The sequence below is a fragment of the Cynocephalus volans genome, chromosome 11, assembly GCF_027409185.1.
Source record: "Cynocephalus volans isolate mCynVol1 chromosome 11, mCynVol1.pri, whole genome shotgun sequence".
Lineage (NCBI taxonomy): Eukaryota > Metazoa > Chordata > Mammalia > Dermoptera > Cynocephalidae > Cynocephalus > Cynocephalus volans.
In genome coordinates this window covers 125,598,324-125,612,092 of record NC_084470.1, presented here as the reverse complement: position 1 = coordinate 125,612,092, position 13,769 = coordinate 125,598,324, and the positions used below count along the sequence as shown (strand labels likewise).

The window sequence follows — 13,769 nt, the reverse complement described above, 5'->3', positions numbered from 1 at the left end:
AACCTCAACTTATAGCTGGTTGGTCAGAGGTTCTAGAGGCCTGGGCTTGTGACTGGCACATGAAGTATGGAGCAGTCTTGAGGGCTGAGCCCTCAACCTGTGGGATCTGATGCTATCTCCAACTAGATAGTATCAGAATTGAATTGGAGGGCACCCAGCTGGTAGCCACTAGAGAACTGCTGGCTTGCTGGCCAGTGGGGAAAATTCCCCACACCTTTGGTCACAGAGGTCTGTCTTCTGTGTTGCTTGCTGTGCTGTGAGAGCAGAGGAAAAACACAGTTCGTGTTTTGTTTTTTCCAACACAATATAAAAAAATAAAATCAAAATAGATTAAAGACATAAATATAAGACCTGAAAGTGTGAAATTACTAAAAGAAAACAAAAAGAAAAAGCTCCCTGACATTGGTCTGGACAATGATTTTTTTGGATATGACCCCAAAAGGACAGGCAACAGAAGCAAAAATAGGCAAATGGGATTGGTTCAAACTAAAAGTCTTCTGCACACCAAAGGAAACAATCAACAGAGTGAAGAGACAATCTACAGAATAGAAGAAAATATGTGCAAACCGTACAACTAGTAAGGGATTAATATCCAAAATATATAAGGAACTCAAATCAATAGCAGGAAAATAAATGACTTGCTTTAAAAAATGGGAAAACGACCTGAATGGACATTTCTCAAAAGAAGAAATACAAATGGCCAACAGGTATACGAAAAGGCACTCCATATAGCTTATCATCAGAGAAATGCAAATCACAACCACAATGAGCTATCATCTCATACCTGTTACAATGGCTATTATCAAAAAGACAAGAGATAAAAAGTGTTGGCAGGGAGGTGGAGAAAAAGAAACACTTGTTCACTGTTTGTGGGAATGTAAATTGGTACAGCCATTTTGGAAAACAGTATGAAGGTTCCTCAAAAAATTAAAAAGAGAACTACCATATGATCCAGCAATCCCACTTCTGGATATATACTCAAAGGAAATGAAATCAGTATGTCAAAGAGATAGCTGCACTCCCATGTTTGCTGCAGCATTATTCATAACAGCCAAGATATGGAAACAACTCAAGTGTCCATCAACACACAAATGGATAAAGAAAATGTGGTATACAACATAATATTAGTCAGCCACAAAAAAGAATTAAATCCTGCTGTTTGCAACAACATAACCTGTAAGACGCTATGCTAAGTGAAATAAGCCAGACACAGAAAGACAAATACTGCATGATCTCACTTATATGTGGAATCCATAAAAGTCAAACTCACAGAAGCAGACAGTAAAAAGGTGGTTACAAAGGGCTGCAAGGTGAGGGAAATGGGAAGACGTTGGTTAAAGAGTATAAAGTTTCAGTTACACAGAATGAATAAGTTCTGGAGATCTAATCGGCAGCGAGTTGACAATAGCTAATAATATTGTATTATATACTTGAAATTTGCTGAGAGAGTAGATCCTAAGTATTCTCACCACACACCCACACACACACAAAAATGGTGAGGTAATGGATATATCAATCAGCTTGATTGTGGTAATCATTTCACAATGTGTATAAGAGCATCATGTTGTACATCTCAAATATGTACAGTTTTAATTTGTCGATTTTACCTCAGTAAAGCTAGTAGAGAAAAATCTCTTTAAAAAAATATGTCCAAGCGAAAAGAAAACAAAATACCCAATGATTAAGCACAACTAGGTATAAAATAAGAACTAAGGATTAGAAAAAGATACGTTTTTAAAAACACATACACATTAAAATAACACCTGAAATTTTGTTTACTATTTGCTTATTGTCTTAGCTCGAGCTGCTATAACAAATTACCATAGACTGGGTGGCTATAAACAACAGAAATTTATCCCTCACAGTCTTGGAGGGTGAAATCCAAGGTCAGGGTGCAAGCACAGTGAGGTTCTGGTGAGGGCTCTCTTCTGTGTTGCAGACTGCTATCTTCTTGCTGTGTTCTCACTTGGTGGAAGAGGTGAGGGAGCTCTGGGGTTTCTTTTATAAGGGCACTAATTCCATTTACCTAATCACCTATCAAAGGCTCCACCCTCCTAATACCACCAAATTGGGGGTTAGTATTTCAACATATGAATTTTGTGAAGACACAAACATTCAATCTATAGCACTGATATGACTATTCTAAAAACAATCATTCATACAAATTCATTTAGATCCAGAAAAGTCACCAATGTCTAGAATAAAACATTTTTAAAATATAAAGGCAACTAACTCTAACATTTTAATAACTGTATATAACATACATAACTTTAAAAAGTGTCTGCTAAAATAAGCATATACTCACTTGTAAAAGTTTTATCCCTATTACTCTGATTCTGCTGTAGAATTTGTACTTCTTTAGCAATTTTTTGCTTTTCAGTTTCTAAAGCTTCGAGAATTCTTGCATGATGAATGCTGTGGTCTTCTAAGGCCTAATTGATATTCATTCATATAGACCCATACATGAGAATATTCAAGGAGAGAAATTATAAAACCAAATTAAGATGATGAATATATTAATTTGTTTTGCTATAGTAATCATTTTACTATTTGCATGTATCCCATAATATCATGTTGTATACCTTAAATATACACAATAAAATCTATTTTTTTAAAAGCCAGATTTATAATGGTAACATACTATATAATTAAACCTCATTTTACAGTAACGTTTTATTAAACATACATGATTAACATGTTTTACATGTTTTATTAAATATAAAAAGCTTTTAAAAAATGATTTATAAAATTTCCTAATACAATGATTTTTCCCCACAACAACATCATTAGGAATTTTTGATGACATAGATTAATCTTTTCTTTCCATTGATAGAAAGTGAAAAAATCTTTAGAAAAAAAAGGAAAACTGCTCAAAAAGGCCACACTCAAAAACATTTGTAGACTAAAGAAATTAATTTAAAAGACACAAAAAACCTAGTTTGGCACAAAGAAACCTTATAATAGCCCACTAATAATAACTGCTTTTCTCCTAAAACTCTCTGAGGTGGCTCACTAGCCACTTTGAGTCCTAGAGTTGACTAGCAGGTGTATTATCATTAAATTATAATATCAGTACTTCAGGATTACTAGGAGTATTTTACCCCACATCCCCCACCCCACAAACTTGGGAAAAAGAGAAATAAAACTGACATTTGAGAGTAAAATCTTAAGATTAAGATAGAAGGAATCAGAACAGTGGCTCTCAAACTTTGGTATGCATAAGAATTTCCAGCAGGGCTTGTTAAAACAGATTCTTGGCCCCACCCCAGAGTTTCTGATTCAGTAGTGCTGGAGTGGAGGCTAAGAATTTGCATTTCAAACTGGTTCCCAGGTGATGCTCATGCTGCTGGTCTAGGAACCACACTTTGAGAACCACTAACATAAAGAGAAATAATGGCCAGAAATGTTAACAGTAAGGTGACTGAACATATTAACATTCTGGTCTTATCCTTCAGTCTTATGACTCGTTAATGTGAGTTGGCCCCTGAAAGATGCCTCTATCCTCAATGAGATGACCGTAGTAGGTGCCTGGGCTCATAAGACAGGTTACGAATGTTCTACTGCGAGTTCTCTTAGGAAACAGTCTGCTTGCCGCTCTTTCCAAGGGAAGGTGATGCTGCATTCTGACACCAGGATGTGACCCAATATAAGAAAGAGCTGTGTGTTCTTGCTTCTACATATTGGGTCCTAGTACTATATCACTTATTTACATTATCTGGCATTACTAATGGCAGGATAGTTGTAGATGTATAAAACGAGAAACCTGGAATGGAACTAGCTGGAAATAAGAGCCCTATATCTTTCAAAATATCTGTGTGATGATGTTTGAGCAGATCTGTGAGCAACACCAGAATATAAACTTTCAGGCAAGAAGAGCTGTTGATGATGAGAATCGAGAGACCTGGATTTGGCTCTCACCTGTTAAGATACCATAACTCTTTAAAAAACAAAAACAAAAAAATGTAAAAATCCAGCTTTTCCTCAGAATAAAGCAAACTAGTCATAAAATGAAATTACCTGCTTTGTAGCCAAAGTCTCCATTTCTAATCGCTTTTTGTTGACATATATTTCCTGTTCAAGGTGTTGTTTTGCCTTTTCTAATTCCTCAATTTTGTGATTAGCCTTTTGGTTATTTATTTCCTGCATTTTCTTCCTTTGAGATTCTTCTTTCTTTAAAGAACAATAATAAAAAATGACTCAGGGAAAAAAATTACAAAGCTTTTTTTCTAAAATAGTACCAAAAAAAGTACAAAAGTCCTTTTCTTTAACCAATGCACAAGAAATTATTCACTCATCAAAAAGTTGCCCTATAGTTTCTCTATTTCATTCAGGTTAACTAATCTAACTAAAAATAAATATCACTGGTCAAACTTTTTAGAGTATTCGCCTCTGAAATGGATGTCTAGGAATGTAAGATTGCACAACTCAAGTGACTGAAGGACAGAAGACTTTCTGTCCATTTTTCTTCTTCCAGTAGCCACTGTCTACTACCAACCTGCTTCCTAAAGTAAAATTAAAGAGACCAGAACTCACTGCAGCTTTCATCCTCTAATTTCTGACACTCCCCTAGTTCTCTTATAGGAACATAATCAATTTTACAGCCAACATATCATTTGGGCTGCACTATCAGAGGAAAAAAAACAATTCTGTCCTTTACCAGTTCTGCTTCCAGTGCTTTTATTTTGTTTTCATATGCAGCTTTTTGAGAAGAAAGCTCTTGCTGAGCCATTTCTTTTGCAATTTGGATTCCTTGCATCATTTCTTCCTTTGCTTTCAACCTTGCCTCTTTTATTTCTGCTTCAAGTCTACAAAATACCAAGATATTTACAGGGTACATTGTTTAAGAATTCCTTATATACGATAACAGTTCTTAATCATATATAAATGTTTTCCATTAAACAAAAGCTTAAATCTTAAAACTTAATTTCTGACACTATCAACAGTGTTCTTAAAATTTTCATTGGCTCAGGGACGGCCCATGGCTCACAAGGGAGAGTGTGGTGCTGATAACACCAAGGCCACGGGTTCGGATCCCATATAGGGATGGCCGGTTAGCTCACTTGGGAGAGCGTGGTGCTGACAACACCAAATCAAGGGTTAAGATCCCCTTACCAGTCATCTTTAAAAAAAATTTTTTTTCATTGGCTCTAGAATTGTTTACACATACAAAAAAAGCCAGCATGAAAATTTGCTTATTTCTAACTTAGTTACTGTTGCAGATGCCTGATATTTACATAAATATATTTTTTAAATGTTTAAGAAAAATAAATTATGTAAAAATATAATGTTATAATAAATACTGTAATAATTAGCTAACATTATAGTAAACACAAAACAAGGGTATTTTATGTTAAACTAACAAAAGAACAAAAATTGTATTTTTAATTTATGTTTAGGTCATAGATTAGGAAAATATTGAAATGTCACTAAAAACACGATACAAGAGTTGGTAAAGCAGAAATTGTACCCTATATTTTCAACCACTTAAAATAATTTCACGTTTTGATAAGTCAAAACAGTAAACTAGCTTTATCACCTCTCAATGCACAGGGACAAAAGCATCAGTGATTATAGAAAACCAAAAAACTTCTTTCTTCTCCATAAAATCAATGTTTTAGTAACTGCACTACATAGAAATTTCCATCCCCAGTTTTACTGAAAAAAAGAATAAGAATGTCAAAAGAAAGAGGGCTATCAGTTACCAGGGGCCAGGGAGAGAGAACGAGGAGTTACTGTTTCAGTTTGGGATGAAAAATCTTTAGAAATGGATGATGGTGATGACTGCACAACAACAAAGGCACTTAATGCCATTGAACTGTACACTTAAAAATGATTAAAATGGTAAATTTTATGTTCTGTATAATGTACTACAATAAAAAAATTTAAAGAGAACAAAAGCAGATTCAGGCTTCTTAAAAGATGACAAAGCAGGGTTAATCCCGTCTATACTCATCATTCTTGATTCAACCTCCCTTTATCAAGATTTGTTGATTTTATCTTTTATATTTCTCTCCTACCTCACCACACTATCCTGATTTACTTTAACAGTCTCTTACCTGCATTTGCAGCCTGCAACCTTGCTCTACCTCTAATCTATTCTCCAGACTTGGGTCACGGTGATCTCTCTAAAATGAGATTCTAATCATGAGTGTTCCGTATGTGCTTCAAATTCTTTAATGGTTCCCTTATCCTTTAAGATAATGTCCAAACTCCTTAGCATTTTAGCACTTTACCATTTAGCTTATAAGGATACTGCTTAAGCCTGAAATCCTACAACATTGCAAGAACTAAAACTGGAGCAAAAGAAGAAAAGAAAAACAAATATACCCTCTCCAAATCTTCCCCAAACTTCTAATACTCTCTTGGGACTGCTCCAGCAGACATCTTCTAATCCTCTAGAAACCTTTGACAATCCCTGGTCAGGGCCAGGTGTCACCCCATAAGCTTCCACATCATACAGGTTTCTGTCAGACCATTCTGTCACCACTGTTTGTCAGCCCCTGAGATGAATTCCTCCAGCATGGGAGATAAGTTTCAATTATTATTCTTTATATCCCAGCAATGGGCACAGTGACAGACACATAACACATATTCAGTAAATGTATGCTGAATGAATGAATGTACCAAGAGAGAACATTTTATCACTAGAAACCAGCACCCAAAGTGTTAATTACTGGAGTTAATCACAAGTGATTAACTGTGTTGCAGACCTCTCTCATACACTTACTATTTCATATCAGTAACAATACTTACTGTGATCGCTGTGCCATGAGCAACTCATTTTTTGCAAATTCAAAGTCTTTTGGACCCTCGCTTGTAAGAGTATCTCTACCCGATGGTCTTTTCCCTTTCTGGACTTCTACTGGATGATTAAATCTAAAATAATGATCTCCACCGAGAATCACCCGATCACCCTAAAGCACACAAAAAAACTTACTATTTGAGGTGAGTCTGAACCAAAAAGATTATAGGGGAAAAATCATTATGCTCAACAATTCAAAATAATCTAGTATTACTAATCATAAACATAAAAATCATAGCAATTAACATTTATTAGATACTTTCTTAATGCCAAACACTGCATTAAGCACTTTACATACATAATTATCTCATTTATGTCCCACAACAACTCAGTGAGATACATATTATCATCCCAATTTTAGGAATGAAGGAACTAATGTGCACAGAGCTTAATAATAGTAATAGATATTCATTGAGAGTTTACTATTTGCAGACATGATTCTAAGAACTACACACAAATTATTTCATTTAATCCTCTGCTACTCCTAAAAGGTAGGATATATAGAGAGTGACCATATGTTTCAGCTGCCTGCAACAGACTGATTCATGCCTGTTCTTCTAGCAAATTTATTAATAATGCTCTATAAAGTGTCCTGATTGGGGTGATATTATTTAATCATCTAGTTAGATAATCTGCCAAAGGTCACATAGCAAATGGCAGAAACAGGGCTTCAACCATGGCTGCCCTGATTCCAAAGCCCAGCTCTTTACAGGACACATAATGAAGCTGTCAGTGGTCTGCTCTTCAGGTACTGGCTCACAGAAATATAACTTTTGTCTTTGCACAAAGGAAGGCAATTAATGAATTAATAGGAAAGAAAATTTTTGAAATGGAAAAGTACTTGATCTGGTTCAACTTCCTCATCTTACAGAGAAGAAAATTGGGACTTAAATAAATTAAATGATTTGCCCAAAGTCAAACAGTTTCTTATACTTACATGATGTAATACTGTGGATTCCAAAATATGTTTTCCATTTACATATGTCTTTGCTTCACCAACTGGGACAATACTCACTGTCCCACCAAAATTTTTGATAGTACTGTTAAAAAAAGATGTACATTGTTACAATTACAGGACACATTAAGAAGTAAGGAAAAGGCAATATCGGATAATCTTGCTTGGGTTATTCCTTTAGTGTTAAGGTTTGTATCAATTTGTAACAACCATAACTTAAAATTATTTTATTTTCCTCCAGCTATATCTTGAAGGTTGGAGAAAAAAGCCTGGCCTCTCTTGCAATCCACCAGTGGTGGGAAGAATTTTCACTGTATGTATTCTGACTATAACTGCTTTTTAAAAAAAAAAAGATAAATAACCCTCCCCCGCAAAAAAATACATAGAAAAAAATTCAAGAAAAAAAATTAAAATATTGACAATGATTTCCTAAGAACAGAACAATTTTAACTGTTTTTATTTTTTATTTTTCTAAGTTTCTGGTTTTATATATGAGCTTTAATAACAACAAACATTTTTCCCCACTTGAAAAATGGGGAAATACAAAGGAAGGAATAGCATAGAGATAAAAGCATACTCCTTAGTCATCTAATTAACTGGAGTCTGACTATAAGATGATATTGTGGAAAATCACCTATAAAAGCTACATATTCCTTTGAGTTTTTTTATTCAGAGAATAGGAATGAAACTCCAAACTCCAATTCGTCTTTGGATTAACTAGATAGAAGAAAAGAAAAAGAAAACTGTGGCAAAAGCTGAGTCCTAACCAAAAACCTCCAGCTGTTGGTAGGCTACCGAGATCTGTAATTAGGGATTAAAGTGGCCAATTAATATAGGAAAAGATGCTCAACCTCATTATTAATCAATGAAACGCAAAATGAACCCACAATGAGATAATATTTGACATTCACCAGATTGGCAAAATTAGCCTGACAGTATTAAGTGTTAACAAGTACGTGGAGTAACAGGTAACAGTTACACTCACGACAATGGGAGTAGAAACTGATAATCATTTTGGAAAATGATTTGAAATTACCTAGTAAAGTTGAATATAAACATATCCTACAATCTCATATCTCTACGCTTAGACATATAATTTAAGAGTGCTTCTTAAACTTTAAAAATTATTATAGCAAAATTAGAAAACCATCATATTTGTACAGCACATTGAAGCAAACAGAGAGACTGCTCTCTGGTCTGACAGCTCAGACCTCCCGAGTTTCTACCAGCTGCCCTGAGGGTTCTGAGAGTCACTGTTTCAGCTTACTATCTGGGAAACGTACTCTGGAGAAACTTCCCACATTTGTGCCGGGTGACCTGTACAGGAATACTCATAGCAATATTGCGGGAGCACAAAATTAGAAACAACCCAAACATCTATCAACAAAATAGATTGTAATGAGAGATAAGTTCATACAATGAAATACTTCACAGCAGTGAAAATGAAAGCATCAACATACACAAACCTTGGAAACACAATGCAGAGCCCAAACGGTTTACAAATACTATCATCCCATTCAAGTGAACAAAATTCACATAAAACGAAATTTTTGAATTTGTCAAACCAACCAAAAATTCTGCCATATAAGATGGATGGAAGTTTACTTTTATGGCCATCATTGTAATTCTAAGAAAAGAAATTATCCCTCAATCAATAGGCTAAGTACATCAAAACAAAAATACAGAGAACATTATATAGTACTATATATTGAGAGTAACTGATGTATTGTCCTTACAAAATGCTGAAAATGTCTGTTTTTTCTGGCTAAAAAATGGGTCTGAAGAAGTAGACCAAAGAATCAGTATAAATGAATACTTCACATGAAGGGCCACATGTTATCAAGATATGGAAGCCTATTGAAAAATCAACAGGATTTTTTTTTTTTAAGAAGACTAACATACCAATGATCATCAGCAATCAGCACCCCAGATAACTGAATATCATGGCCTGAGTTTGGTTTATACTTTCCAACTGTAGTTGTCCCTTCTTTTATCATATATAGCAGCATTTCCGATAGTTGTGGATCTTCATTGAGATTAACGAGGTTTGGCAAATGGTTGTCCATTTGAAATGTAATTCCTGCTTTCTGTTAGAAGTAAAAAAAAATCTAATCTTAACCACAAGCATGAAATTGTTAAATTCGTCTAAAACGAACTATGTTAAATATTAGAATCATTCTATGTGAAGTCTCAATAAATTAAAGGTTTCTTAGAATCTGTCCTTCTTTCTTAGAATCTCTCCTTCATGACTTCTCTGTGACTGTTACCATCATACTTAGACTCTTAGGAGTTATATTGACCACTCGTTTAACAATCCATCATCACCAAATTGTGTCTTTTCTTATTGACCAATTGTCCTCAGAATGACTCAACTCCTTCTGTCGCATCTTCACAGCCATCACCTTCATTCAGGCCTTTATCAATTCTCAACAGCACTAGTGCAGCAGCCTTCTGATTGCCCTATCAGCAACTTCTGTGTTCAATCTGTCTTACAACCTGTATCAGATTAATTCTCTTGAAAGTGTACTCTCAAAATATCAGTCTCGTAGTCAAACACTTTCAATGGCTTCTCACTTTCTACAAGACAAAACTCAAATTCCTTCGCTTGGAAATCAAGTCCTTAATAAACTAATCACGACATATCTTTACAATTTTATCTCCTTATGACCCTCGTATTAACTGCTTGTTGCAACAAAACTGACCCACACACCCTCTTCTCAGGACAGCTTAAACTTTCCCACCTTTACTCTCACACAATTTTCCCTTCCTAGAATGCTTTCTTCCTCTTCTCTACCGACCTAAGCTTCTAAGCCCATCTTAATCCCACCCCTTCTGTGAAGCTGAACAGCCATCTCCAAGGAATTTCCCTCCTTCCTCTGAATCCTTACAGCACTCCCCTTCCAATCATTTGAAATATTTCTTTATGGCCACTCCCCTTGCTCTTGACTCATCTTCTCCAATCTCCTTTAGAATTTCACTCCATCAAGGAGTTTCTGACTCCTATAAAAATGTTCAAGTATCTTCTATTCTTTAAAGAAACAAAAACAAAACAAAAACTTTCCCTTCCCCCTTCCCTGACTTCTACAATTCTCTGTCACAGAGTCCCTATGTGTGGTTCCATTTCCTCATCTCTTAGACAGTCCTCAACCTCTGTCATCTGGCTTCTGCCTTCACCACTACAATGACCTTACAGTTTCACAATGCATTGAAAAAATTTCTGAAACCTGGGAGTCATTCTTAATTTTTCCATTTCTCAGACCCACATTAAAAAAAAATAAAAAATGAAAATTCCTGATCCTATCTATTTTACCTCCGTCCTATCTCTTAAATCCCACTCCTCCACTACACATTCCTATTGCCACTGCCGTACTCCAGCTCTCATCATCTCTTGCCTCAACCACAGCAACAGCTTCCTAAATGAGTAATTTTCCCTGCCATCATCAGTCTTTCCTCCCTCAAATCCACCTTTCGCATTATTACTAGAAGAATCTACTTAAAACAGATGTCTGCTCATGTCACTCCCCTTCCATTTAAAACCCTTTGGTGTCTCCCTGTCATCTAAGTTCAAGTTCCTCACTATTTCATGATCTGAATCTTACATCTCTCTCCAGCCTAAGCTCTGTCACCAGCTTCAATTTCTAACCATATGAAACTTCTTAATTCTTTGGACATCCAAGCTGTGTTGTGCCTCTATGCCTCAGAACAAGGTATTCCTTTGCTTAGAAAATTCTGACTTAATCTAGCAAATTCCTGTTCATTGTGCAAAACCCTGCTTGTCTCTTTCTCCTTGAAGTCTTCCTTGATAAACACCCTTCTCAAAGTTAATTACTCCCTCCCTCTCCTGCCTTTCTACCTTTTACATATACTTCTCATCGCATTAGGTTGAACCATATGAAACTGCCAGAGTTCAACCATTTTTCACCTACAAAACTGGCAGTTCATATGTTCAATCTAATCAAAACACTCTGCATTTCAGTCTTCTATTTACATTTCGTAAACCTCGCTCTGGATCACAATCTCACTGAAGGCTGGAACCATATAGGGAATAGGGCCTCTATTCCCAGCACAGCACAGACATTCAATAACTATCTGTGGAGCTAAAGTGAATATAACAAGATCGTTTGTTTGTATTTTAACTTTTCCATTAGCTTATGGGCTCTAAGCAATCACAACCTTGATCTTAATACTTCTTTATATTAATTCTCCTTATGGTATTGCTTTGCACAGAGTGAGTACATAAGTATTTGAGAAATTAAGTTTACCTATTTATTGGCATATTTAATTTATTTTCAAATCAGTTTAGAAAGTTGAAATGATACCTGCAACTCCTTTGTTTCTTGAAGTTTTCTTTTTTCAGCTTGTTCAAACTTTTCTTTCCACACTCTTTCCAAAGAGGAAAAAAAAATAATAGAGTTAAAAACATCCAGGTATATAAGACTGAGAATCAAGAGACAATCAATGAAGATGAGGGAACTACCTAGTAATATTTAAAATATGATAGTCTGGGAGTGGGCTGCTCTAGTCATATGGAAGGAAGGGATAAATACAGACTCAGTATCTTCTTAAGGTCCCAACCAGTCCTATGATTCCACAGCAACATATTTAACATTTAAAATATCGACTATATTCCACCTTTGCATTTCTGCCATGTCCTTCTCCTGTTGATGAAGCTTCATTCTTAAGGATGTTATTTCTTGCCGATAGAGCCTGTATCGTTCTGGGTCAATATTCCGACTGTTTCTCTGAGCAGCTTTTAGCTTTTCAATTTCTGCTTTCAGTTCTAAAGATTTGGAAAACAATGCATGATTAATAACATTTGATATATAATAATTCCACGGTAGGTATAATCCTACAATCTTCTATTTGAAGTTTTGAATATTAATAAATATGGGGGCTGGTTAGCTGAGTTGATCAGAGCATGATGCTGATAACACCTAGGTCACGGGTTCAGATCACTGGCCAGCTGCCAATAAATAAATATTACTAAACAGAATATTTGCAGAAATCAAGTTTACTTTACTTACATGATCTATAAATGTCTACCTAGCCTTAATCTGAAACAGTGCTCCCATATTAATGAATTTTCCCCCTTCATTAGTAGGATGGCCATATAATATATTGTACACTGTGGGACACTTTTGAGAGCAAACGGGGTACTATTAAATACACTGGGGCCACAGACATAAACTAGGATTGCCCCAGGAAAATCTTACTCATAAAGACAAGTGAGATAAAGATCAAAGATTTTTTAAACTGGAATTTAGAATACTTAGTTTTAACAAAAACAGTCCCATTTGTAAGACAGAAGCGATCCAAAGGGAAAGGATGGACTATAACAAAGAAAACTAGATAAATGGGGGCTGGCTGGTTAGCTCACAGGGAGATCATAGTGCTGATAACACCAAGGTCACAGGTTTGGATCCCCATACTGGCCAGCCACCAAAAAAACAATAAAAGAAAAAGAAAATTGATTCCTCTCTGGCTCATACCTCTGAAGTGTCTATCAGTTTCTGCTGCTAAGAAGGGCCAAAGAACAAAAGGGTATGAAAAGATGGTAGTTCCACATAAACAGAGATAAAATTTGTACAAATCAAGATCCCTTGCATGTATTAAAGTCTATCCTAAGTGAGTGATTACTGAGAGACAAATAGAAAACAGTATTTAGCATAAATGAAGTAAGGCCTATGCTAGAAACTCAAGCTCAAATAGCCTTTGGATCAATGAACTAAGCAAGAGCAGAGCTAATAAATGGAATGACAATGGAGGAAAGGTCGTAAAAGAAAAATAATAACTTTATTGTTCTTTTGCTGCACACATCTATGACTTGGTCTGTAGGATAATTTTTTTATGCTTGCTGTTTCCCCTTTACCCACACTCTATTTTCTATGTTCTTTTTCTGATTGTTTTACCTCTTACTACTTATTCCCTTTCCTGCTGTCCTTCTACCTGTCTTGCTCCTCACTGTAGGACGGTGACTAGATCTATTATACAAAGGTATGGTAAACAAGAATC

At 35.5% G+C, this 13,769-nt stretch overlaps 1 protein-coding gene across 1 annotated transcript in view; it reads right to left on the bottom strand.

Moving 5' to 3' along the window:
* Positions 1 to 13,769, bottom strand: part of KIF14 (kinesin family member 14) — a 49,117-nt gene that overhangs the window by 21,006 nt on the left and 14,342 nt on the right. Inside the window, exons 11-18 of the mRNA XM_063115159.1 lie at positions 12,390 to 12,537; positions 12,077 to 12,140; positions 9,660 to 9,844; positions 7,740 to 7,842; positions 6,754 to 6,914; positions 4,658 to 4,805; positions 4,018 to 4,170; positions 2,306 to 2,432 (exon numbers count right to left, since the gene is read on the bottom strand). Coding sequence (XP_062971229.1) covers positions 2,306 to 2,432; positions 4,018 to 4,170; positions 4,658 to 4,805; positions 6,754 to 6,914; positions 7,740 to 7,842; positions 9,660 to 9,844; positions 12,077 to 12,140; positions 12,390 to 12,537 — 1,089 coding nt within the window. The remainder of the gene's footprint in view (positions 1 to 2,305; positions 2,433 to 4,017; positions 4,171 to 4,657; positions 4,806 to 6,753; positions 6,915 to 7,739; positions 7,843 to 9,659; positions 9,845 to 12,076; positions 12,141 to 12,389; positions 12,538 to 13,769) is intronic.